This window comes from Tinamus guttatus, unplaced genomic scaffold, assembly GCF_059628265.1.
Source record: "Tinamus guttatus ecotype Peru unplaced genomic scaffold, ASM5962826v1 Tinamus_guttatus_pri_ptg000044l, whole genome shotgun sequence".
Lineage (NCBI taxonomy): Eukaryota > Metazoa > Chordata > Aves > Tinamiformes > Tinamidae > Tinamus > Tinamus guttatus.
In genome coordinates this window covers 3,620,101-3,644,754 of record NW_028288578.1, presented here as the reverse complement: position 1 = coordinate 3,644,754, position 24,654 = coordinate 3,620,101, and the positions used below count along the sequence as shown (strand labels likewise).

Here is a 24,654-nt window from a genome sequence, read left to right as displayed (position 1 = left end):
GACGCGGCCTCGCCGGGGTGGCCTCGGGGGACCCGCGTGAAGCACCCGGGCTCTAAGGGCACTGGCGGGGCAGGTGCTGCCGTCGCGGTGCCGGTTACAGCTCAGCGCGGGTGACCGCGCGCCCGCTCTCCACACAACGCGCCATGAGGCGAAGGTAGGGCAGGGGGCGTGGCCTCCGCGTCGCGAGCGCGGCCGTTACAAGCGCGGCGGTTGCGTCGCGAGCGCGGCCGTTACGAGGCGGCCGTTCCGTCGCGAGCCCGGCCGTTGGGGCGGCGGCGCGCGGGACCCGCCCCGCGGGGCGCGTCACGGCGGCGGCGGGGCGGGGCGCGGGGCGGGCGCGGAGGCGGCAGGGCGAGCGGCGCGCCGGCTGCGCGCACCCCGCACACGGCCGCGCTCGCAGCGAGCACCATGTGGCGGCCCGCGCTCGCCCGGCTGCTGCTCGTGCAGCTGCTGCTGCTCAAGCTGCACCTCGGCAAAGGTGAGTCCCCCCGCCCTCCTCCTCCATCCTCCGCGGCCGCGCAGCCCACGCCGAGCCGCGGCGCTGGGTGTGCGCGGCGGGAGGCCGCCGTGACAGGCGCCGCCGCCGCTAATCCCCGCTGAGGGGATTTGTGCTCGCGCGCTGCGCCGCGGCCGCCCGGGGGATTTGCGCCGCCCTCCGCCCCCGCGCAACTTCGCGCGCCTCGGCCCCCGCGCCGAGGCTGGGCGCGCGGCCCCTTCCCCGCGTCCCGGCGCGTTGTGCGGGGGGTCCCGGCATCGGGGCGCTCCGCGATTCCCTTTGTCCTTTCGCGTTTCTGGTGTAAGCGCCCTCCTTCCCCCCGGCCCGTTTCCTGCTGCCTGCGGTCCGCGGCGGCGGGTGCCGCTCCCCCGCGGAGCCCCGGCGGTTTGGGGTGGGGGGACAGGCATCCCACCTCCCCCCCCTCACCCGCCCGTGTCCCGCAGGCGCCGTGAAGGAGTGCGAGGAGGACCAGTTCCAGTGCGGGAACAAGCGCTGCATCCCCGCCATCTGGAAGTGCGACGAGGACGACGACTGCTCGGACAACAGCGACGAGGCGGATTGCCGTGAGTGCCGGGGGGCCGCGCGCGGGCCCGGCCGCGCTGCGCCTCTTTTTATGAATGAATGAAGCGAGCGGCGCCTCTCGCGGCCGCGCCGCCCATTGGCTGCCGCCGCGCAGCCCAGCGGTGACGCGCGCGCCGGGGCCGCCGCCGCGGGCAGCGCCGGCCGCAGGTGCCGCCGGCCCCGCCGCGGTGGCCCCGCGTGCTCAGGAGCGGCCGGCATGGCAGTTAGGGAGAAGTGCCCCTCATTCCAGGTCGCGCTGGCAGCAGCGTGCACCTCTCGCCGGCTCCCTAGGGCCTCAGGCACTGAAGGAGCCGCAGGGGGCGACTTGCCGTGCAAAGCATCCGCAGGCGTGGGGAACCAACGTATTGAGGAGGAGAGTTGCTGGTTGCCTGTTTTTCAGTGTGTGACAGCGCTGCGAGCACCCTTGAGGATGTTAGCATGGTGCACTTAGGTTCCGCAGAGAGCAAGGGTTCCCCAGCTCCTGTTGGTGAGAGGCATATTGATGCTATAGTATCAAGCATAAGACTCACTTCTGGTGCTTTTGTCATCAGAAGACTTGATATACTTTACATGTGCATATAGTTTTGTGCAGCATTGCTTTCTTTGCTGCAGGTTATGCAGGAATTACTACTGGTAGTTAGAGGCAACTTGCCTTTAAAATTTGTCAGATTGCTAAAGCCGCAGTGAGGTCAGGGCAGGCTGAGAGCTCGCTTGGACTGGCATATAGCCACAATGGGGAGAGCATTCGTTCAAGTGCCTGAGTCTCCACAGAGCCACTGCTCTGTGCAGGCTGGCTGCAAGTAGCCTCAACTGAGGCTTGTGAAGCCTCTCATTAAAAGTCTTTTCGTGCACCTTGCGCAAATGCTGTGTGAGCTGCAGGTGGCTTCGGAAAAGCCTCTTGCAGAGGGTGTGGGATGGTGGCTGGAGCAATGTTTCGAGGAGGAGATTTGGCATCCCATGCTCTGCACTGAGCTGTAGTTCTTTGGCCTGGGCCCCGGCCTAGCAGGAAGGACTGGGTGGGTCAGTATTTGACAGAGCGGGAAGAAAAAACACAGGTCGCCTGTGGCGTGAGCCTGTATAGCTTGTTGATGTGCCTGTCCAGAGTTTGTAATATATTTGTAGTAACTCGTTGCTTCTTGCACATAGCCCTGCCTGTAGAGGCAGGATGGTCTTGCTGTGTGCTGAGTATCCATTTACAAAACAAGCTGAGCCTTGTGGCAGGCAGTCTATAAACACTGCAAGTTTCTGTAACGGAGAGTATCCTAAACAGTTCTGGAAGGAGGTAACAATTTTATTTTGTTTGTGGAAGAAGCAGAGAGTTGACAAACTGGCAGCACTTTGTGTGCTTCCTCCGAGAAGCTTCCTCGCACAAAGGCGGCCCTTGTTGGCTCTCCTGCGCCTCCAGAGCCTTGTGGGTACAATGTTGGCTTCTTTAAAGGCCTGTTAGATTAGAGGGAGCGTGTCTCAAAAATCGGCCTTTATTGTCTCCTGAGAACTGCCTTCCTATGCGGTAAATCCCTCTCTTCCCAATGGTGCACCTAGTTAGTCTGCTGTAGGATTGATGAGAGAATGCATATGGCAAACTTAGGAACAGAAATGTGAAAAATAATGATCTCCGTAGCTTTTACACGGAGCTGGTTACTCAAGTCTATCCTAGGTTGCTCTTCTAAATCAGGAGGCTAAACTCTTTCTTGGTGTGTGGCAGTTGATTTTTGAAGTTTTACATGTGGGAAGTGAATGAAAATAATCCAATTTGATTTAATTCTTAAGAGAGGAAAAAAAGGAGAGAGATTAAAAAACTGTTAACATATTTTTTTTGAAGTTTACCTGGGATACCTAGTGAAGAAGATACAAGATCTCTGGTTCCGCAGCTCACTTCTGAGAGCAGACATCAGAGATTCGCTACATGTGAGTTAGAGATCTGGGCTCGGATTTCTTGTATTATTGTATGTTGGTTGGTTTTGTAACACACCTACTACAAGTGCAGGCTGTGCTGTGTATATATGCACTGCGTTCAATTTAAAATATCTTTACAATTTTAGCATGATCCAGGCAATGTCTTTAAAGCTGAAATGTTGTAAGGAGCCTCTTCTGGTATTCCTTTTGCTGGAGCAAGAAGATCATTTCTGCATTTGGTGGTACTTAAGTGTTATCACAGTCAAAGTGAGTCCCTTTAGTAGCGTTGATGATTTAAAACAGTCAAAAACAAAACAAAAGTGAAACAACCACAAATGGCTCTCGCCTTATAGCGCATAGTGCTGAGGCTTTAGAGAGGAGCAAGAAAATAAGGAATTTTAAAAGTGCCTTGCCTGTTGGGGAAGGGCAGAAACAATCCAAGGGGATACAGGTAGTAAGTGCCAACCTATATAGTGCTTTCCTAGAAACAGATCCTGGTAGCAAAGAGCTGTAATAAAGGTGTCTGCTGGAAAAGCAAGCAGGAGCGTGCCAGTATCCACAGACATGAGGCTTGCAAAGGGTTAGCAAGGAAGAAGAGGAGAATCCTAATTTGTGCATATAATGGAAATATATAAAGCTGGACACTGATTGCTTAAATGTTAAATGTGAAGATATAGTTTTTTTTTTTTTTTTTCGTGAAGCTTTTCAGACAGTAGTTGTTTTTTATGGTGGAGGAAAAAAAAACAGAGAACAGAGAAATTCCTTGAAATGTTCCTGTGTCTACTAAAAGAGAATTTTCCCTTCAAGAGAAAAGCGGTGAGTTATGCTTTGGGACTGCTGGGAAAATGAAGTCTTCAGCTGTGGAATTAGAAACCTTGGAAACCTGGTACAGAGTTTAAATCTGTACAAGTTTGTTGACTCTGGTTTATGTGAAATTAGTTTTTTGAGCTTAATCCAGTCTGACTAGGCCTGACAGACAGAAACTCAGCAGCAATCCTCAGCTTGCATTGTCATGATCTGTGCTATACCTGAACCACAGAATGAGGATAAATAGCTTCAGGACAGTTTTGAACATAATTTTTAAATCAATTTTAGTACTCCCCTATACAAGCAAGTCATGCTTTTTCTTCTAAGGGAACAAGAAAGTCAAGATTGAATCTTCTAGCCCATTCCAGAGAATAATTGCAGATTATATTTGTACTTATTTTTTAATTAAAAGTAGGGCTCATGCTATCTTTACCCACAGCCAAGAGTGGGTAGAAGAAACTGTTTAAAAGCTTCGTAGTTAATAAATCCCCATATGGAAAAATAATCTAATTGCAAAAAGTCAGCCATGGCTTAAACCAGTTACCTAAAATACATCCATGCAAGCTGTGAAGCAACTTCAACTGTATAACACCTGCTTGCGGGAGACACAGCCAAAGGCAAAATTACTATTTCTCTTTTAAAGCTGTGTTTTCTTTCATTGTTTTGAGATGCTTTCCATATTACTGCTTTCTGGTAAATAGTGTTCACAGGGCAGCTGTGTTCACACATGTTTCAGGTTTGGGGTAAACACTCCCTGGTCTATCAGTGAGCTCAGCTCTTGCCCTGCCTTGGGGCCATGGAGAGTAACCTGGCTATGTGTGTCAGGTCCTCTTGCTCCCCAGAGGAGGGAAGATTCCTGCTCTCCTGCTGCATTTGTGCAGGAAGAGTTTGCAGAGCTGATTTGTGCCTGCTGCCTGCATGAAAGCTCAGGAGGCAGCGTGATATTCTCCTCGCTTTTCAGTACAAATTTCACTAGAGTTGGAATTTGGGAATAAAAATAGCTCAGAAGCCTACTATGAGGATAGATCCTGTGAAGAGTGAAGTATAGCCTGAGTGGCAGCGCCGCGGAGGAACGTGGTGATTCTCATGCCTGCACCATCAGGGTTTGGAGCGTGGCAGGACGAGGGCTGCCAAACGTGCGCGGCTTTTCTGGCCTCTGCTCTCTCTTGCTCCCGTTTACCTTTGCATTCAGTGGTGGGTTGGCATTCGCTGTGCTGGCTGAAGGCTGCCTGTTGCTCCAGAGTCACCTCATGGCTTTGATGCACATTCGTGGCCATGCAGAGAGCCTTAGGTTTCCTTGATGTATGCACGGCCATATGCTCTTACTTATGTAGGTGCTAGATAACTGGCTTAACTGCCCTGGCTTGTACTGTGTGCATTGCCAAGGTGGGGACAAAAACATTTTATTGATCTCTGTGCTCGGCAGCAATGTTGTTAATCACTTATCTAGGTTTCGTTGCCACGTTCTTGATGTCTGTTCTGAGTAACTGCACCGGTGTGGCCTTCTAGATCTGGGTTGCCTTCCCTCTGCTGCATGCAAATATTCTTTATGGAGGAAGCCAGGCATTGCATATGCTTGTGAAATGTGCTCTTCCCCCTTCCCGCGTTTCCGACACACCCCCTCGAGGAATCTTTCTGACTCTAGGTGCAAACTGCTTTCCAGGAAGCGGTGTTATTCCATTGCTCTTTATTGTGTTGTGGGAAAGATGTAGGGATCTGGCTGGAATAGGAGCACTGGAAACAGAGAAGCAGGATCCTTCGTGCATGGGGTGTCAGCAGGGAGGTTTGTGGCTACCGAGGGAAGAGAAGTTGATTTTTCTGGGCTGCTGTGCTGTGGCAAGAAGGCACATGAGTAGCTGTAGAAGTAGCTGTAAGAAGAAGCTGTAATGTGAAATAATTGTCCTGAGGTCAAGGAGAATGTGAAAATTGGAAATCACAATAGAGTTCAAGATAGAAATGATGAAAGTGCAGTCAGAACAGACAGTGACTTGGTTTGCCTAGCAAAGAGCTGTGAGCTCTCATTTTGAGAGACAAAAAATATTCTATGCTTTGAGCCAAGGTAGGCAAGCTTTATCCTGAGCATTTTATTGGATAAAATGGTAAAACAAAAGTCAATGTTGACCATTTCTGTTCTGTGTAGAGTAACAGAGCAAGGATTAGCTCATGTTTGAGATTTCTTATTGATTGTGGAAGATACTTTGGGTAGTTCAGCCTTCATCAGAAAATGTTTAGCGAGAGATTAAAATGAAGAAACTGCAATTCTGAGACTGGGGGAACCAAATGTAACGTGTTTGGAAGTGGGATTTACCCTGTGTTGGGAATGCCCAGACTAAGGGATTGCCAGCGCAAAAAATAATGAGTTTTCCAGAACCCATTGTCCACCTAAAGGAACATTAAACACTCTGTAAAGGCTTGAAAATTGATTATTTTATCTGTTTCTAGTAGAGCAGGCAGCCAGCTTTTGCTTCTTTTGCTTTTTTAATGGCACTGGCTTTTCTAATTCACGTGGGCTGCATTCACCACATCTCTGGTGTGTCTCGGGGGCTATGATGTTGCGTTTGAGGTACATTTGTGGTGGACCTGACTTGATGTGAAATTCCCTAGGTCCTTGTGCTGTCAGTTCATGTTCTAGCCTCTGCTCCCCACAACTTTTCCATTTACCTGCAGCTCTGCTCTAGGAATCACCAAGATGTTCCCAGAACATGTTAATGCTGAGCTCAGCCCTTCTGCGTCATTACATGCCTTATAAAATGCATAAAGATCTCAATTTTCCTCCACTTCATCCAGGAAAACAAGTCAGCAGGCTCAGTCTGAGTGATGGGGACGCAGGTTTGTGTTGCTGCTTGTTTCCTCCTGCGGCAGCCCGTCCTCGATCGCAACGTGGAGCACTCGTCCCGGCGCTCTTTGCTTCCAGCACAAACAGCTGGGTCTAGCCCAGGGCTACGGATCTCAGGAAGCGTTAGAAATGCCGAGTGTAATTTTTCTAAGTCTCTCTTTCCTGCTAAAATTATTAATACTTAAACAGCCGGAAGGGAAGGGGGTAAAAGGCCCCGTGATTTAATTAATGCAGATTTTCGGCTCTGTGGAGAAGCTCAGTCTGAAATATAAGAGATAACACACTGATTAGACTTTAAAAGTTGCAGTAATGCTGTGAGCTGCTTAAAAAACATAACTAAGCCCGTGCAAACTGAAACACTGTCAGGAGGCAGATTTTAGGGTGTGAGCTCCACCTCTGATGCTACCTGCTCTGCTCCTCTGGCAGGGACCTTTCTGTTTCCCAGTGCCGGGGCTGAGCCATGTGGGGCCTCGAGGGCCAACAAGAAGCTGGTGGCAGAGCCAAGAACAGGAACAAGGTGTCCGACGTACCCGTGTGGCGCTCAACACGCTCAAGCATATTGCTTGAGGTACCTGTCGGGCTAGTGGAAGCGTTTCGGTTTTCCCTCCAGGTTTCATCAGCTGAAGTTTAGACATGGCAGTGGATTTAACCTTGCAGTCAATGCCAAGAGTGAGTGATAGGAGCTAGGAGCCAACAGAAGTTACAGTTGGCTTTGAAGAAAGCTGCTGGCCTTTGGTATGTTGCCACATGAAGTCATCTTTCCTGCCATTTTTTTTCCTGGAGAAGATCTTTTGTTTCTGATGCATCAGTATTGTTTATGTGCTATCAATAGTTATTAGCGGCTCGGGAGCACATGTGACAGCGTCCAGGCCCGGAGCGGTGTGGACGCAGCTTTCCGTGGCAGCAGGAGCACAGTCCTGCACCAGCACAACTGGAAGGGCTCTTTTTGGCAAGTGCTCTCTGCACCGTGGTTGCCCTTTCTTTTTAAAGATAGATATGTAATTGAAAGACTCGTTTACAAGCGCTGCAGAGCCCTGTTCATGCTGGGTCAGGATTCTGCCTACTGTAAGTTTCTTTGTCTTTTCTGCACTTCTGGCTTGGTTTCTGTAGCTTCTGCTATTGGGATCTCTTTGACTTGTCTAACCTTGTTTTGTATTTTTTGCATACTTCCTTCCTCAGTATGTAATATGTAGTATGATGTACACTGAGATAATGTCTTACTTCGGTTAGGAGGGTGAAAGAAAATCTTGGGATGCCTCCGCCCAGCTGCGAATTAGCTACCATATATCTGTAAAGCTTGCTGTATTCCCTGCACATGCTCCTTTGATCCAGAAAGTAAAGGGCAGAAAATTTGGAAAGAATAGTGAATATGCTTGCAGAAGGAACAGATGATGGAAGATGACCATTTCAGATGTAAAATTGCAGCTGTCCTGTAATATTCTCATCCCGAATCAAATTCGCATCCATGATACTGCTAATGAGCAAGAGGAGTGTTTCTTTGATGACAAATATCTGTTGCAGGGGGCGAGTAATTTGCCTCCTTCCTCCGTAACTGAGTGGTTCTATTCATGGAAATTAGTTGTGTTACTCCGATTACTTTTTTGTCATCTAGTGGCTACTTAGCCGCTGAATTTTCTGTAAGTCTTCACCATACAAGTGGACTAAATATTAGCTTGTGGATGTGAAAACAGAGGCTTAGAGAAGTTACTGTTTGCCCAAGGCTGTGGTGTGATTCAACAACTCATTGTTAACGTCAGTGACTCATAAAGAATGTTCCCCATTTCGTATTTTTTGGTCCATTATCCCATTGTTTTACAGAGATAATCCTGTTCCTTGGATTAAGTGACTGTTCAAGGGTTTAGCCTTGGCCGTTGTCATGTAGAGTTTGTAAAATAGGCAGAAACTTGTAAAGTTCAGATAGCTCACTGCTTCAAAATCTTAGTTTAGTGGTGGGTCAGATGCAAGAAATGGTTGAGAAGATGGCCCCTTCTCTCAGCTCAGAGGCCACAGGTGAGAGCAGTTATCCAGGAATCCAAACTAATGGGGCTTAAACTGCTCTCTATGATGGATTTTTTTTTTATATATGTTCTGCCCTATCCTAAAGAGTAGCTGAGTTCAGCCTGTGTAAAGACAGGCCTTGGTGCGGCCACCTTGAGGATATGGTACAGCAGCAACTGCTTAATTTTGCATAGAAATACAAAACTTGAAGTTAGAGGTTTTTCCTCATTTCTGACAGTTGTTTCTTGCCAGCCTCACAGACAACAAGAACGCATCCGACTGCCAAAAGTTTGCTGAGCAGCCTGAATTCTCATCCGAGGGTTTTTCATGATTAACATAAAACTAATTTTGTTCAGAACAAAATCGGTAGGCCTTATGACTTGAGAAACCTGGAGTTGCCCTCGCGACTACTGGTAAAGCTTCCCGTTTTGCTGATCAGAGGTTGTGTTTCCAAAGCTGTGCACAAGAAGAGGTTCTCAAGAGGCTCTTCCCGGTTCCCTGGATGCTGCTGGCTCATCCAGGTTCCTCCTGCTTCAGCAGTGACCCAGGTGGGCTCTCAGGACAGTGCCTCAGGCACTAACAAAGTGCTGCGGGAGATGCTGCGTGGCTGCAGCCCGTGTCAGGTTTGGGCTTAACGGGCACCTCCGTGTTCAACACCGTGCGGGAAGCTGGAAGCTGCCCTGTCCTTCCAGGGGACCACTCTCCTCGCGTCTCTGGGCGAGCTGGCCGGCTGGGGAAGGGCTTCCCCTGGTCGCATGGGTGGTGCAGCGCTCTGCTGCCGAGTGCTTGCTTTGTTGAGCCGTGTTGCGCAGGCATTTATTACATCCCGGGTTAATTTTAGAGTGCAAAAAAGATGCTTCTCTGGCAGTGAAAGTCACAGTGGGGGAAGAACAGCCAAGCACAGGACCTTATTTCCGTCCCTTGCTTCCCACCAGATTTTTCCTCTTCCTGCGGAGGAGTGCGAGCTTGAACGGGACGTTAGAAGCGCCTGCAGCGGCTGGTGCAGGGCAGGTTCTGCCACGTCATTTCTGAAGAGTGTTTTCCCCAAACTGCTTTCGTATGCTGAAGTCTTTAGGGGTTTGGGCCTCTTGAGGGTAAAGAAGCAGCCTGCTGAGACCTAGGGCAAGAAGCTAACGCTCTCCAAAGCTGCTCTTCAAAATTAGGGCTGTTAGTGTGACTATATTACACCTGAAGCACGTCATCTCTGCTCAAGCTGGTCAGGGGCACATATCTTGCAGATGAGGCTGTTCAGTGCATCCCCTTGACCTTTAACGTGGAAAAGTCGCATGCGTAAATGTTATTTTTATATGGTTATCAGTTGGTGCTATCCATTACTCTGTGCCTTTTTTTTTTTTTTTTTCCCCTCTCTGAGTTTATAGTAGCAGAGATTTTTACAGCAATTTAACTTAGAACAATCTTGCAGGTTTTGCTATCTGTCGTTGGATAAATTAGCCTCAATAGGCGGGAAGCAGAGAAGATCTGTGCTTGGTTGCTCTCTGCGTGTGCATGTGAGCGAGAATTATACTTGTGCTGAGCATGAACTGAAAGATGAGAGGTCTCCTTTCGGTCTGAAGTGCCAGAAATCAAACTAGGAATGAGGATGAGTGTCCCGCTATGCGGGGAAGGCACTTGCGGGCGTTCTGCCCTAGTTAACTGTGCTCTTCTGCGTGTTTTCCTGCTGCTTCAGTCTACAGACACGACCCTTCCCTGCAGTTGGTTTGGAGCGAGGAGACGTGCTGTCCCCGTGGCGGCTCAGCCCCGTCGCGCCGTGACCTGGCGCGATGTCTCTGTGGACACGCTCGTCTGCTGCGGCAGGTTGCTCACCAGCACCATCCCCACCGCGTACCTGCACAGCACAGGCAAATGTCACACCTTTCTCTGCAGTTTCAAGAGGTCTGGTGCCTCTGCAGCTTTAAATAGGCAGAGGTGGCGATGAGAAAGTTTCAGGACTTCAAAGTCAATGGGTTCAGCCCCAGTTTCTTTAAGATCCGTGCTTTCTGCAGCAGTTTTCACTAGTGTTGCCCTCTTTCCTGTCAGCCTCCCCATGGCTGTGGCTGGAGCTCCGTCCTGGGCCTAGAAAAGGTCATGATCTTATCCTGGTCCCTGTCGTGCTCACTAGAACGGCACAGGTTGAAGCAGACAAAAATGGTGTGCAGGAACAAAACCAGGTTCCTGTGGAGATGCTGTGTTTCATAAATAGTCCTTGACCACAGTCAGGAAGTCTTCTCAGTTCCCACCTGCTTGTGCTTGGTGTTGGCCTGACGGCGGGGATGTGATTCCCAGGTTGCCTGTGGATTTGTTCCAAGCGATGATTAACTCTGCCGCCATCCTGGCTTGCGGATGAGAGAGCGTTCCCTGCTCATGCCGCCCCCGGAGCGGCCTTGCTGCAGGCAAGCTGGAGGGGACAAGATACATGTCCACAGTGGGATGGCCGAGCACTCTGGAGGGTCCTCCTGTGCTGCCCTGGTGCAGGAAGGGCTATCGGGTGCTTCCCCAGCCATGGAAATAGAAACCGTCCCGATTTTCCTGTCTGGTCACCGGGACTGTATCCAGTGCTTTCTTGGCATACGTTCTCCAGTGCTCTGCTGAGGCGAGGATCACGGGCATGCTTTAACTTGCCATATCTGTAGTTGGAAAATGATCCTGCTTTTAATTTGAAGATTGTAAAATTGACCTCTGTCACCTGCTGCTGGATAGCTTTTATTTTAAGCTCCAGGCAAGGGGTTGCACTCCCTCAAACAGATTGCATGTTATTCATGCAGCAAGAGCACGTGCTTAACCTTCCCATCTGCTGGATTTTGGAGCAGAAAGACCCAAAGTTCTCCATGGCATAGGTGCTGAGGGTAGGGATACTGAAAGAGCAGCTGACAACATATTGGAGTTGTATTGGGAGCTTGCAGCTGGCAGCAAGGTCCTTCCTGCTGTTTTGGCTTGCTGGAGCCTGTGGAGTTCATCCTCCCCTAGGCAGCGATGCCATTGGCAGCTACAGTCTCTCCAGGCTCAGCCCACGGTTCCCAGCTCTATCTCCCAGCACAGATATGGCCCCAAGGGAAGTGAGTAGCGTTTCTGGGAGCGGGTGGTGCTCCTAGCACAGCTTGCTCCGCATCTCCCTATCCGTAGGCCCTTGTCCCTCCAGAGAGCATTACCCCCTGCCCTCACTGCGCCTTGGAAAGCCCTAGTGCTAGTGCTCGAGTCTGTCTCTCTGTGGATTTGGAGTTTATATTTTGGATATTGTGCAATATATTAAACCCACAAAAATTATATTGGAGTGGCTGTTTTTCCTGCTAAGCTGCAGGCTGTTACATGGCACAGCAGAACCTCAGCAAGTTCGAAGTGATTTTATTGTTGTTGAGCGCTTATTTGGTGAGTCGCTGTCATGACTTTAGTCTGGTTTCATCGCAGCTCTGTCTTACATCCTGCTTTTTCAGTTCACATTCCTCAGGTAGGTATGTTGTTAATAGCATTTTCCTGAAATACTTCCAGGTTATTAGGTTCTCCATCGACTACAGCAGGGTTGGCAGGCAGGCAGTGCTCCGCATTCCTGCTCCTGACCTGCCTGCAGGAGAGCCGGCCACCTCCATGCCTGGTTGTTGTGGCTGCTTCCTGCGCTCCCTGCTTGTCACTAAGGATGTGGCCGGATGCCACTAAGGTGTTTGCTGCTGCAATAAATAGCAATAGGAAAATAGCAACACCTGACTTCCCCATTTGACTGTTTGTGGGGCAGCAGGCCCCAAAAGTAATATTTAGGTTATTCAGTAAATGGCCTATATTTTTAAATTAAAACTGGAGATTTCATTATAGCCATAAAGAGACGCTGGGTGCATAGCTCTTTCAAAATCAGGCTACTTAGACAGGGGCAAGGGCTTTATATAAAACACCTTTTATTTTATATTGGTGCCTTTCTAGGTTTGCCTTGACGAGACCCTCAGCCTTCTTGTCCCCAGTTCACCAATTTGTGAGATGGGAAAATGCTTTTTCTGTAGCCTTATAAAAGAGTGCTGTCCAAAAGAGCAGAACGGGAGCTGGGTATTGCCGTTCAGCTTCAAGTATGTGCTTGCAAACAAAATCAGCAAGTTGGCATTTGGTCGCCAAGCAGCTTTCAAGTGTAGAGGGGCGGACTCCTGAATGCAGCGAGCGCGCTGAATGCAACCCAGCTGGCGTCCTGGGGGGAAGTTTTGTGGCCTCAATTAGCTTGTAGGTGACCATGCTTCGAGCCAACTGTGAGGGACTTGGCAGCCTGCCACTTGACTGTTAGTGAAAATTCAAGAGCACTGAGATGAAATAGAGATGCTGAGAAACAAAAAGCAAGACGTCTTCACTGGAGATTTGTGCATACTGTTGAATGAATGATTTAAGCTGTCTGCTCTGCTACTGCCACACAGCTCAGCCTCATTTTTATACATTTCTCTGCCACGTTTGTATAAATAAACCCCTTTAGAACTTCTACTTTGTTCTTTCAAATTTTAGTTGATATAATTTGTTCTCAGAAAGGAATTGGCAAAATAAAAGGGCCACCATCATTTGAACCAGTGTTGTTCTAGCTCCAAGGTGTGCTTAATTTAACCTTTCCCAGTGAAAATGATGGTTTTAACTGAATCTCATGACTTTGTCTTAACCAGTGGAAATACCCAACTGAAGTTTTCAGTTGGAAAAACCCAACCAAAGTTCTTTTAGCCAAAGGAGGCTAAGAAATCCCAGAAAAAATGGCTGCAATGTAGCAGATTGTAGCTTCATATCATCCTGCTAAGAAATGAGTCAGAAGAGCTGTGAGAATAAACACCCAGCACGGGGGAGCTTCAGGAATGTGACTCCTAATTTAGGACTGAGCTGGAATCGGGTTTTGGTGACTGGTGCAGAATCTGCATCAGTTCACAGAAATGTTTCTGCCTGGCTTTTTAAAAAAAGGGGGGCTTAAATAATGTCTGTATCTCAGGTGCTAACATTTCAGATGGCTTCTGTAATGGTGCAATCAGGGATAATTAGGTTTTTAAAGCAGATGTTGAGTAGACGTGCACTGCAGTAGGACTGGTTGCTTCTGGCTGCAGTGCCTTCCTCTTTGGTACCTTTGCTTCCTTTTCTGTAGAAGAATTACAAATTCCCCGGTAGGCTCCTGACCCCTGCAAGGACTTTGAGATCTCATGCTAGGTTTAAACAGTAAGTGCTTTGCTAAGATCTGTAGAAGCAACAGCCTGCCCCCAAGAATTTGTTAGGTGTTTGCTTCTGAGTTTTTGCTTTCTGCTGAAATAAGTTGTGCTGCTTCAAAATGAACAGTAGAAGTGCTTGCAAAGTAAACATGATGAATATTTTACCTCTGTTCTCCTGAGGCCTAACAAGAAAAAAAACAAGCCCCTAAGGAAAGGAGACTTAGACCATTATTAGAATTTCATTCTGGTGTGTGCTAAGAGGTGCCAGACTGGCTGGTGGAGGAAGAATGGGGATTTTGTAATAACCAGATAGAAACAAAGATATAAGTTTTGAATGCAGACATACAAGGGAGTGACTTAGGACTTGCCTTACAGAGTATTCTTCATGGCACTTTTTGGTCTGGAGATACTATTTGGCTCAGTTTTATCATGTTACACAAAACTACGTGTTTCTTCTAGTGTAGCTGTTTGCTTCATTAAGCAAAAGTTCAGTCTTTGAAAAGTGTTAAGTGGAATAAGCTATTAAATGAAGTTCTTTATTTTCTTTTTTTTTAATCAAAAAGTTAAATTTGACTCTTCTTAATGAACAAGTAGCGGTATGAGAAGATTTTCTTTCTCTAATGATAGAAAGCATCCCACTTTTCTGAGACAAGGGGTTAGGCAGCTGGCCTTCTGCCTCTCAACGCCACCAACTTGCTTCCATTCCAGCGGTGACAGGGCTCGTTTTGAAGCAACTTTGCGTTGTCACTGCTTCTGGCACTAGTCCAGTACAACACACTAATTTATCTTTATGGTTTCAAAAAGATTTGCTATCACAAACAATAACTTCAAGGAAGCTACTGGAGTTGCAGCACTGCAAGAATAGCTTTTAAAACTCTGCAAGAATGCACATATGGGAGGGAAAAAAAACAGGCTGCACATTTAAAGTTATACAGTGGGAAATCTGGGGGGCTTGCTTCAGCCTGGAAATCAGGAATGGACACTAGCTTCTTGCTTCCATCTTAGCATTAATGAATTAGGGTCAAGGACCTTGTAACACAGAGCAACCTGATCTCCAGCTTAAGTCCATGGAAATTGGCAGGGATTCAGCACTTTCCCACCTCGACTTTGTGCTCATTCATTGTGACTTTGGAATAAAAACCTGGAAGTATTCTTCAGCTTTTCTCAAGGCAAGCCAAAGCATGATCTTATTTTTAGATCTGTTTTTTAATGCTGGCTGAAAGAGCTTTATCTCTCTACTTTGCATAAGAATGAAGCTGGCAATCAGATCCTAATGTAAATAAAGTTTGCAGCGCAGCCAATCAATATTTTATTTGCAGGGATAGAATAAAATCACAGAACAGCCAGTTAATTGTCGCTGTTAATGCTGATCTTACAGCATGAGTCATACTTTGAAGAATCATCTAAGTCCATGCAAAATCCTGGTCAGTTTTTTCCTTTCTCCAGAGGTTACGTTGTTCCTGTCTCTGGGGCACTGGGCGAGCTCCAGTGTTTTCCTGGCTGCTGGGAGGAGAAGGAGCTTGCGAAGGTCTCGCAGGGGGCACTGGAATCCACCAGTACCTGCTGGGACAGTCTGTTTTCTTTTTATCCTCGAGGCAGAAAAGCTTCATAAACCTGTAAGGCACTTATGATTTGGGGATTCAGTTGCTGATCAGCAGCAGCAGTAGCTGAACTTTTATATCTGATGTAGCCAAAGGTTTCTGAGGCTAATGCAGTGATTTCAAAGGCCCAGGGATTTTTGCAGATACAAGATCGTCAATCTTCAGAGTAGATGAGACCTTGATTTAACCTCCAAGCCCTTTACAGTGTCGGTTGTCATGTTGATGTATTATTGGCCAGTGTAAGAAGTCTAATTTAATCCTCGACAGAGTTTGAACTTCTCAAAATAACAAAATTACGAAGGAAATTATCTGTGGGTGAATTTCTGCTCCCCCTGCAGCTCCGAGGTTCAGTGCTGCCTTGTCTCTGCTCGGCTCATGAGTCTGTCCCCACCTCCGCTCACTTCTTGGGTTGGCTCGCAGTTGCCGTGATTATTGAAATTCAAGTTTTTCTTCATTAGGAGGCATTTACTAAAGCAAACTAGTTACAGATAGGACAGAAGACATTCCCCAAGTGCTCAGCTTAACAAAATCAGAGCTACACTTTTGGCCTGTGCGTCTTACGAATTCAGAGCTCGCTCAGCCAGGCTCTCATGTTTGAGAGCTTAGTGAAGTTCTCATAAAGATGATCAGCTTTGTGATCCAGTCTTTTCTCACCCTTCCAACTCGTGGTTTATTTGTAAGAGAGGGGGCAACAAACAGAGAAGCAGTGGGGTTGCATAGAATCATAGAATCATAGAATCATAGAATGCTTAGGGTTGGAAGGGACCTCTAGAGATCATCTAGTCCAACCCCCCTGCATACGCAGGGACACCTAGAGCACGTGGCACAGGACTGCATCCAAGCGGGTTTTGAAGATCTCCAGAGAAGGAGACTCCACAACCTCTCTGGGCAGCCTGTTCCAGTGCTCTGTCACCCTCACTGTTAAGAAATTTTTCCTTAAGTTCCTATGGAATTTTTGATGTTTCAGTTTCCGGCCATTTCCTCTAGTCCTATCAGTGGCCACCACTGAAAAGAGACCATCCCTGTCCTCTGCACTCCCTCCCTTGAGGTATTTATAGACACTGATTAGATCCCCTCTCAGCCTTCTCTTCTCCAGGCTGAACAGGCCCAGCTCCCTCAGCCTCTCCTCATAGGGCAGATGTTCCAGGCCCCTGATCATCCTTGTAGCCCTGCGCTGGACTCTCTCCAGCAGCTCCACATCCCTCTTGTACTGTGGAGCCCAGAACTGGACACAGTACTCCAGATGCGGCCTCACCAGGGCTGAGTAGAGGGGCAGGATCACCTCCCTCGACCTGCTGGAGACGCTCTTCTTAATGCAGCCCAGGATCCCATTGGCCTTCTTGGCCACGAGGGCACACTGCTGCCTCATGGTCAACTTGTCGTCCACCAGGACACCCAGGTCTTTCTCCGCAGAGCTGCATCATCCTGGGCTCTTCAAGGCTGTAAGCAGAACTTCTTCAGACTCCTCCTTGGCTGGAGCTCCCGCTTTGCCTCGGTAAGCTGCAGGTATCTAACGCACCCATCCAGTGGCTGAGTCCTGTACTGCACCCGCAGCTGCCGCTGCAGATGCCTCTAAGGTGGGAGGCCTATCGCTGCCCACAGCTCTGAGTATTGAAAACATGGGCCCGTGGGCCCGCGTCGTAGCTGCGCAGCCCTGGGCGGGCTGCTCCAGCTGAGCCTGCTCCGAGCAGGGATGTTGTGCTGGGTGGTCTCCAGAGATCCCTCCCAATGCCAGCGCTGCTCTGATCCTGCGCACTTGGCTGCACTCCGTCGGGTGGGAATGCATCCAGAAATACCCAGGAAGCTGGTAGGTCACCAAAGGGAACAGTGTTTTATTGCTTGCTTAGCCACTCGTTATAGAGAAATAGAGGGGTAAATTCAGGGCTTAAGGTTGCTATAAGAAATGAAGTATAGACCAGAGGCAGGCAATGAGTCTGGCATGGGATGGGATGTTGCCCAATTCCCATGATGCTGCTGATATCCCTTTATTGTTCATCTGTGTCATCCACTGATGTTTTTCTTCCTCCGATTTGATTTCCTCTTATACTTGATCTTCATAGTTTTATATATATATATATATATATATATATATATATATACACACATACAGATGAAAATTTGTTTTTCCCTGATGTGCAGGTGCCACAGAACTGCCTCAAGGGGAACTTTTCACACTGCTGTGAGATGATGTTGGGACTGAGCCGCTACAGACCCAGTCCCTGGCCTCAATCCTGGGCCATTTGCCTTGAGGCCTGGCTTAGTGTCTGTGATAACCCCCCGGCAGCAAAGGCCTGGCCCAGGCAGTGGGCATGGTACCGTTGCTCCCAAGGCTCTTGCTTGGCTTGTGACCGTTTCCTTCGGGATCACAGCACAGTTAGAGCTATAAGGGAGCTCTGGAGATCGTCTGGTATAACCTACTTGCTTAAGCAGGGTGATCTGGAGCAGGTGGCTTGGGACCATGCCCAGCTGGGCTTGAATATCTCCAGGAATGGAGACTCCACAACCTCTCTGGGTGACCTGTTCCCTTTACCTGCTGGCAATGCCCTTCCCAGTGCAGCCCAGGATACCACCAGCCTTGTTAGCTGCAAGACCACACTGCTGGCCAGTGCTCAGCTTGGTGTCCAGCAGGACCCCCAGGTCCTTCTCTGCAGGGCTGCTCTCCAGCTGGTCAGCCCAGCCTGTACTGGTGCATGGGGTTATTCTTGAGCAAAGTCGTGGAGTGTGTCCTTTCATGTTCCAAGAAATGTCATTTCATATGACTGGCGTTTTTTTTTTTATTATTATTTTCATCCTGACTGTGCAAACTGCAGAACGCTTCTCCCCTTCATGTTGGGCCGAACATCTCAGATGGCTGGGCTCAGTACAAGCCTTTGCATTTCGAGTGTTTGTCCTATTTTTATTTGGACTGGAAAACGAGCATGATTCCTTGCAGCAGAAATTAAAGCTCTAAATGGCAGTTCTGCGAGTGAGACCGGGAGCAGAACGGAGCGCCTGCTCGGTGGGTTTTGTTCGTGCACGGCAGACTGTGCCTGCACGTCATTAACTATTAGAACTTGGCATTAGAATGAAGCAAGAAATGCCTAGTGAATATGTGTGTGGGTTTTATTCAGGATTTAAGGGGAGAAGCTGGTTGGCAGTTACTGCAGAAAATGATAAAGCCGGTAGCATGATCACACTATCACATTGATGAAAAATGTACCTATGTACATGAGCAGTAGCACCATACAAAAAGCATGAAGGGAAACTTTCCTCCATGCACCTTCTTTGGCAGGAAGCACTTGAGGCAAATACCAAGAATTTAGATTTTTGGTAAAAGAGATTGAGATGATATATCAAGGAAAGCTTCTGAAGCATCTCAGCGGTGAAGCTGTGAGGCATCAGCCATCCCTGCAGCTTCCAGGAACGGATGAACTTGTCACGAGGGGCCCGTGTGGCTTTGGTCCTGCCTTCAGGCAGGCGCTGCAAGTGGGGCGACCTTGCCCAAGTTTGGGTGTTCCCGTGGAAGGTGCCCCTGGCTAATCTTCCTGCTTCTAACCCCCCGGCAGCCAGATCAAGAGCCGGGAAAACGTGTGGTGCTGGGCAAGCAATTGTCTGTGTAAAACGAGAAGCCCCTGAACGGGTCATGTCGGGTGGGGGGGAGGAAGCATTCTCCTGAAGCAGTGAGAATTATTATTCTTTGGAGATTGCAGGTTCTTCTATGACTGCTGCCTAGGGAGCTTTATGGTCAGTGCAGCTCCTCTTTAGATGTGACAACTGCTCTGTTTATTTGAGTGAATTTTGGAACTTATCAAATCCACACAAAGGAAGCCACACCAAATCCTAGACATCAATAAAGCATTCTGTTTTCAACTGACATTTATTTTTGCTGTCCTTTTTCTTCCCAAACTTCAAAGATCCCATTTGTGAGAAGGTAACACAAGCTGCAGGATGAGTCTGTGTCTCTTTCAGCCACAGAGATTCAGAAGTAGGAGTTACTCTGACACACACATGGATTCTTCAGTACTGGCTTTTGGAAGAGGTGAGACTTGCAGTGAGGACCACGAGGTGATGGCCGAGCTTCCAGGGAGCTGGGCTGCGCTTTTTTTGCTGCTTTTTTTAGGAATTGGTTCTGTACACAGCTCCAGCTGCATTTTTATGTGGCTTTGGACAAATCGCTTCAGCCATCTGGGCATTATCGCCTCAAATGTAAATGTCAGTGCTCTTGCCAACCTTTGTGAGCCATCCCCGGAGTAATGGCTGAAAATTGCTATTTAAAGTGCTGGCATTATTTATGATGTGTTCCGTCTTGTTTGCTTGCAAAGCAGCGCGCTGCCTTGAAGTGTCACAACTGCCAGGACTGTGGGAGGAAGGTACCGCGTTTGCCTGCGTTAGGATGACCCTGAAGCTGAGACGACCTGTAAATTCTTGGAATAGTGTGTTTTGTTTTGTTCTTGATTTTGTGTTTTAATGGAGAAAAAAGACAGTTGTTTAACATTTGAAGTTTGATGGAGTCTAGGACCTCCATTTCTCTAATGGACTCTCTGGGTTTCTTGCTTTTAAATACCATTTAGGAAAACAAAAAGTGTGGGCACTAATAGCCATAACCATCATGGACAAAGTTGGTGAGTATGCAGAGGAAGATCAAATGCATCCTCTTGCTTCCAAGTAACCCTTCTTATGTGTATTTGTGGAATTCCTGGGGATCTTTGTCTTTAGCATGCTCTTTTTAAGCAAACTCCTCCTGTACCTCTTCATTCTAATTACAGTGTCTTAGAATAAGTAATATAAATTACTTTTTAGTTGCCCATACTGAGAAAGAACCTTAATATGAAAGACAGCAATATATCTCAAAGGAAAAAAAAAATACTAAAGCTAATTTAGATTGCTCCAGGTGGATAAGAGTGTACACATCCTGAAGGTCAGTTGATGTGCCAGTGTTCCAGTATGGTGAGATGTTTCTTCCCCACCCTGATGCAAATCTAACACAATGTTTAGATTTAGATCCTCAGGGATCGGTTGGGGTACATAAGTCGCTTCGGATTCTCTTCAAGATGGCATTTTTCTTTAGGCACATGCATCCTTAAAGTCAGCAGTCCAGACTGAACTCAGTCCATCATATTTACTTTTTGTGCATGTGCACCTCAATTTAAGACCTTGCCCTGAGGTTTTTAATTCTCTCACAGAGGTGTGAAGAAGCCCAGAGATGCTGTGTCTTGTTTCAAAGGTGCAGTGGTGGCAGAGGAGGGTCCCTGAGTCTCAATCCATCCTGCTGTCCACGTGAGCCTCTGCTCTTCCGCCTTCGAGCCTCTTGGATGCATTGGTAGAACCAGTGCACCCTCCATCTCGCCTCATTGCTGGAAAGCCTGGCATAGCAAATGTGCTGCACCTCAACCAGTGACTGGACACAGCTGTCCCAGACTGTTCCTCAAAGGCCTGTTGAGGTTTGCTCACCCCTCAGTATAGCACAGCAGGAGAACAACGACGGGGAAGGGTTGGGGCAGGGGAAGGGTTTTTGGCAGGCCAACAGGAAAGAAGCAGTAGCCCGTGGTGTCATTTCAGAACAAGCGTTGCCAGCACAAAACCTGTGCACAAAGCTGGGAGGAAGATATTGAGGCGTTCATTTAGATTCCTTGAGCCACAACGGCTGTCTGCTTTTGTTAGCAGGCTCCTGGTTATCCCATAATCCCTTCAGACACTTGAATTTGTCCTGCTATTTTTGCCTAGATGGCAGGGGGTGTTGGATGGCTTTTTGTTTCAGAGACAGTTGTGGTCTTTGAATGCAACTTTTTACCCTAATGTGACAAAAAGGAGGCACAAAGCCAAAAGTAGCGTGCTGTGCTGTTTATTGCTTGATTTATTTGTGGCCGTATCTGTCACACAGATGCCAACATGTTTTATCTTCATTTACAATAGGCCCAAATGTTTCACCTGGACTGATACACAGTTGTAGAGGGAGATTCCATGGGGAGATTTTTCTTAACATGTAGCTCGTTGCTGTGATTTTTAACCCCTGCTTCCCTCCCAGGCCTCGAGCCCCCTTGTGAAGCTGGGCATGTTTGCAGGGAGCAGTTCAGATAATTAAAAGGAGCTGCTTGTGGTGCTTGGCTTCTGTGCAATGTTTTATCAATAGTGCCTCTGAGAATACCTTGTGTTTGGATGAATGGCTTTAAATAGAGTGGTGAGAATTGCATGGCAGGCAAATCAAACAGGCGCCTCTCACAGCAATCCTTTTTTTTTTTTTTTTTCTTTAACTTTTGGAGGCTTAAAAATTATTCCTGAAGGTGAAACCCAAAAATATTTATGACTAGATATATCCTTATGAGTTCTTATTTATTTGTGCTCGCAGAAATTAGTCACCAGTGGTTCCTTCTAGAACTAGTGCGGGACATGGGGACATGCAGGAATTGCCGCAGAGTTTCCCCAGTGGCCCCAGGGGCTTGTTCTTTGCAAGACAGGACAACCCAGGGTGAGGGACTTAGAGGTGGTGCCAGAAGCCAGTTAGCAAACCAGCAGTGACAGTGGCTCCCTAGTCTCTGTGAATGAGTATCTCATGTCCTAATGACATTATTCTAGTAAAACCAGAGTCCTGTCAAAAGCTCTCTGTATGTACGTGTAGTCAATATAATTTTAATAACATTTTACTCGCATCAACTCTATCCTTTCTCCCCACATGCCATATCTCAGTGGTGTGCTGCTCTAACTTCTGCTGGAACTCCGGATATTGTTTAAAATCTTTCACTAATTTTCAGCTTAATTATCTGCCATGATCCATTCATTGTGAGTGTACACAGAATTCCTGACTTCCTCTTTTTTTCGATGCTATTGGTATTATTTAAACACTTCCCTGTACATCCCTATGTTAATCTCTTCTCTACATAAAACAGGGGCACTGAGGGAAATGGGAAGATACAAGAATTGCTGTTGCCTATGGCATATGCAGCCTGTGAACTTCAATCTTGAAAGCCTTTATTCTGACCCTTTCCATAAGCAGTTCATTCTCATAAAGTTATGTAAAAGAAGATGATTTTGCCCCTTTGCACACAATTTTTGGAACATATTGCGTCTTGAATGTTATTTCACAGAAAAATCTCATGCGGATCTTGGGACTGTATCTGTAACAAAACAAACAAACAAACAAACAAAAAAAATCCTGCCTTTCCAGGAACCTTCTGTCCTGAAGAAGTCAAAGGTGGTATGTTTTGTTTAAGCACAAACACAGAAATAAGTAGCAGTCATAGGTGTGTGTGTCCTTGTAAGAGAGGGGATTAAGTTAAGGGTTATTGCAGTATTGAATTTTCACTACTGATAGGCTCTTTGGTGATGTCTGAGCCAGGGATATTTGAGCCCTGGAGTAATGGGCGAGTCACACAGTAGTTCGATACTCTTGTAAGTCATCTTGTTTTATACTTAACCTGCAATAAATGATGCAGACTGCGAGCGCAGTCTGGGACGAGGCTGGGGAGTAACGTGTATGGACCAAAGATTGTAGAGAGCTGTGAAAGCATTAGGAAAACGGGAAAGAAACAAGGAAGCCCTAATGGTGTGGTGGTGTTTTCCTCCTTTTTGCTCCCTCTCCTCGGTTTTGCAGCCATATTGTAAAGAAAAAATGAGAATTTGGTTCTGTGCGAGCAGCTGCAGAAACGAGTCTTCCCGTGGCGATGTGCGTGCGTGAGGCACTGCGATCGGGCACTCTCCAAAAGGCTTTTCCTAGAAAAAAGCTCCATTTGTGCATACGTGTGCTCCCTGATGGCATCCAATGCGGTGAAGCATCAGTTTTCCTTGTTCTTTTATTGAGAAGCAGGCAGTAGTGTTTCAGGATGCCTCCGCCTTTATACATAGCCTCTATATTTATTAGGTGATAGGCGACAGTCTAATGAATATGTGGTTTTTAGTGTCAGTCTTTCTGCTTCCCTGGTTGTCTTGAATTTAAATGGGAATTCTATATACACCCTGGCCCTGGGAGCTGCCAAGCACCGACTCAGCAGCACTGCCCAGCTCCTCTGCTGACCTGACCAGCAGTATATAAGAAGCTAAATGAATATTAATACGTTCCTGTCTACCAGCAGCTTGGTTTACTTGTGCCCCTTTCATCTTCTGCAGTGAAGTATGAGCTTTCCGGCCGGATCATTAATAAAACAGCCAGTGGGTGATTTATGTCATCCGAAGTGCTCGTTGGCCATTGTGTCTCCAGTGTCAGCAGTGAATGGCCTTTCTGCTGTTGTCATGGTCTCCTCTCTAGTAATCACAAGGATCCAGGAGAATGCAAAGGACTAGCATCGGTGGGAAGTTGCTTATCCCGGGGCTTGCTCCCATTTGTTCTCATTGTGCCGTTTTCAACAGAACGCGAATCCTCTTTTCCTGGGAGACACCAAGACCTCCTAGGTCCCTCCATAAGAATGTGGAGACCTTGTCACATCCCTCATGGTGCAGGGGAGATGAGACTCTGCAGGAGCCAATGCGAAAGTCTCCTTTTTTTTTCTTTCCTTTTTCCCCCCTAGACTGCTGAAGATGGATAGTGTCCGTCCTTCTTCCTGGCCTGCAGGCTGTCTTACTAACCAGGTCTGATGTCATGGTAGGCTCCAAGTCTTGCCTTTGTTTGGGCTTTCATGAAAAGAAATGCTGATAACCTGCCAGGCTTGGGAAAATATTATTTAGAGCAACTAAGTTGCTCTATAGTCTCATTTAAATATAAACCAAACAATTCTGTTGCAGTGAGCAGCAGGACATAACCCTGGCCTCTGAAAGGAGGGTTTGTTAAGGAGAGCAGCCTTGCTCCAGAGAGCCTTGAGACAAGGCCCCAGCTAATTGCTCTGGATTTGGACTGCAGGTTAATTCAGAGAGCAGGCCTAAAGTTAAAGGTGTTTCGTATTTCTTAGGAGTTCAGTTTAACTTGGTTCCTCTAAATTATGTTTTTGCAACAGGCAAAGGGAAACCTGTGGTAAAGCATGTAGAAGTATAGTTTTTAGAGTTATTTTGCTCCAAATGTCTGTTTTACTTTTGCATATGTTTAGCCAAAACAAGTGTTTTTCCAAAGAAGAATTTGGAACAAATTTATATAAATAAATTATATATATATAAATTTTATATATATATAATTTATATATATATATATTATATATATATAATTTATATATATATATATATATATAAATTATATATATATAATATATATATATATATATAAATTATATATATATAAATTATATATATAAAATAGGCAACCAGATTTGATAAAAAAAAAAAAAAATGAAGAGACTGCATTCCGCTACTCATTTTGGTTTGGAGTAATCCTCACTGCTTGTTTTCAGCCATTAAAAAAATGCATAACAAGTTCTC

The 24,654-nt window shown here is 47.2% G+C and overlaps 1 protein-coding gene across 2 annotated transcripts in view; it reads left to right on the top strand.

The window, feature by feature from the left end:
* Nucleotides 1-349: 349 nt before the first annotated feature.
* The window catches only part of LRP8 (LDL receptor related protein 8), a 134,786-nt gene continuing 110,481 nt past the window's right edge, over nucleotides 350-24,654 (top strand). For both annotated transcript variants that reach the window (XM_088536968.1, XM_088536961.1), the window contains exons 1-2: nucleotides 350-478; nucleotides 940-1,059. In XM_088536968.1, the coding sequence (XP_088393094.1) occupies nucleotides 409-478; nucleotides 940-1,059 (190 nt within the window). In that variant the 5' untranslated portion in view covers nucleotides 350-408. The remainder of the gene's footprint in view (nucleotides 479-939; nucleotides 1,060-24,654) is intronic.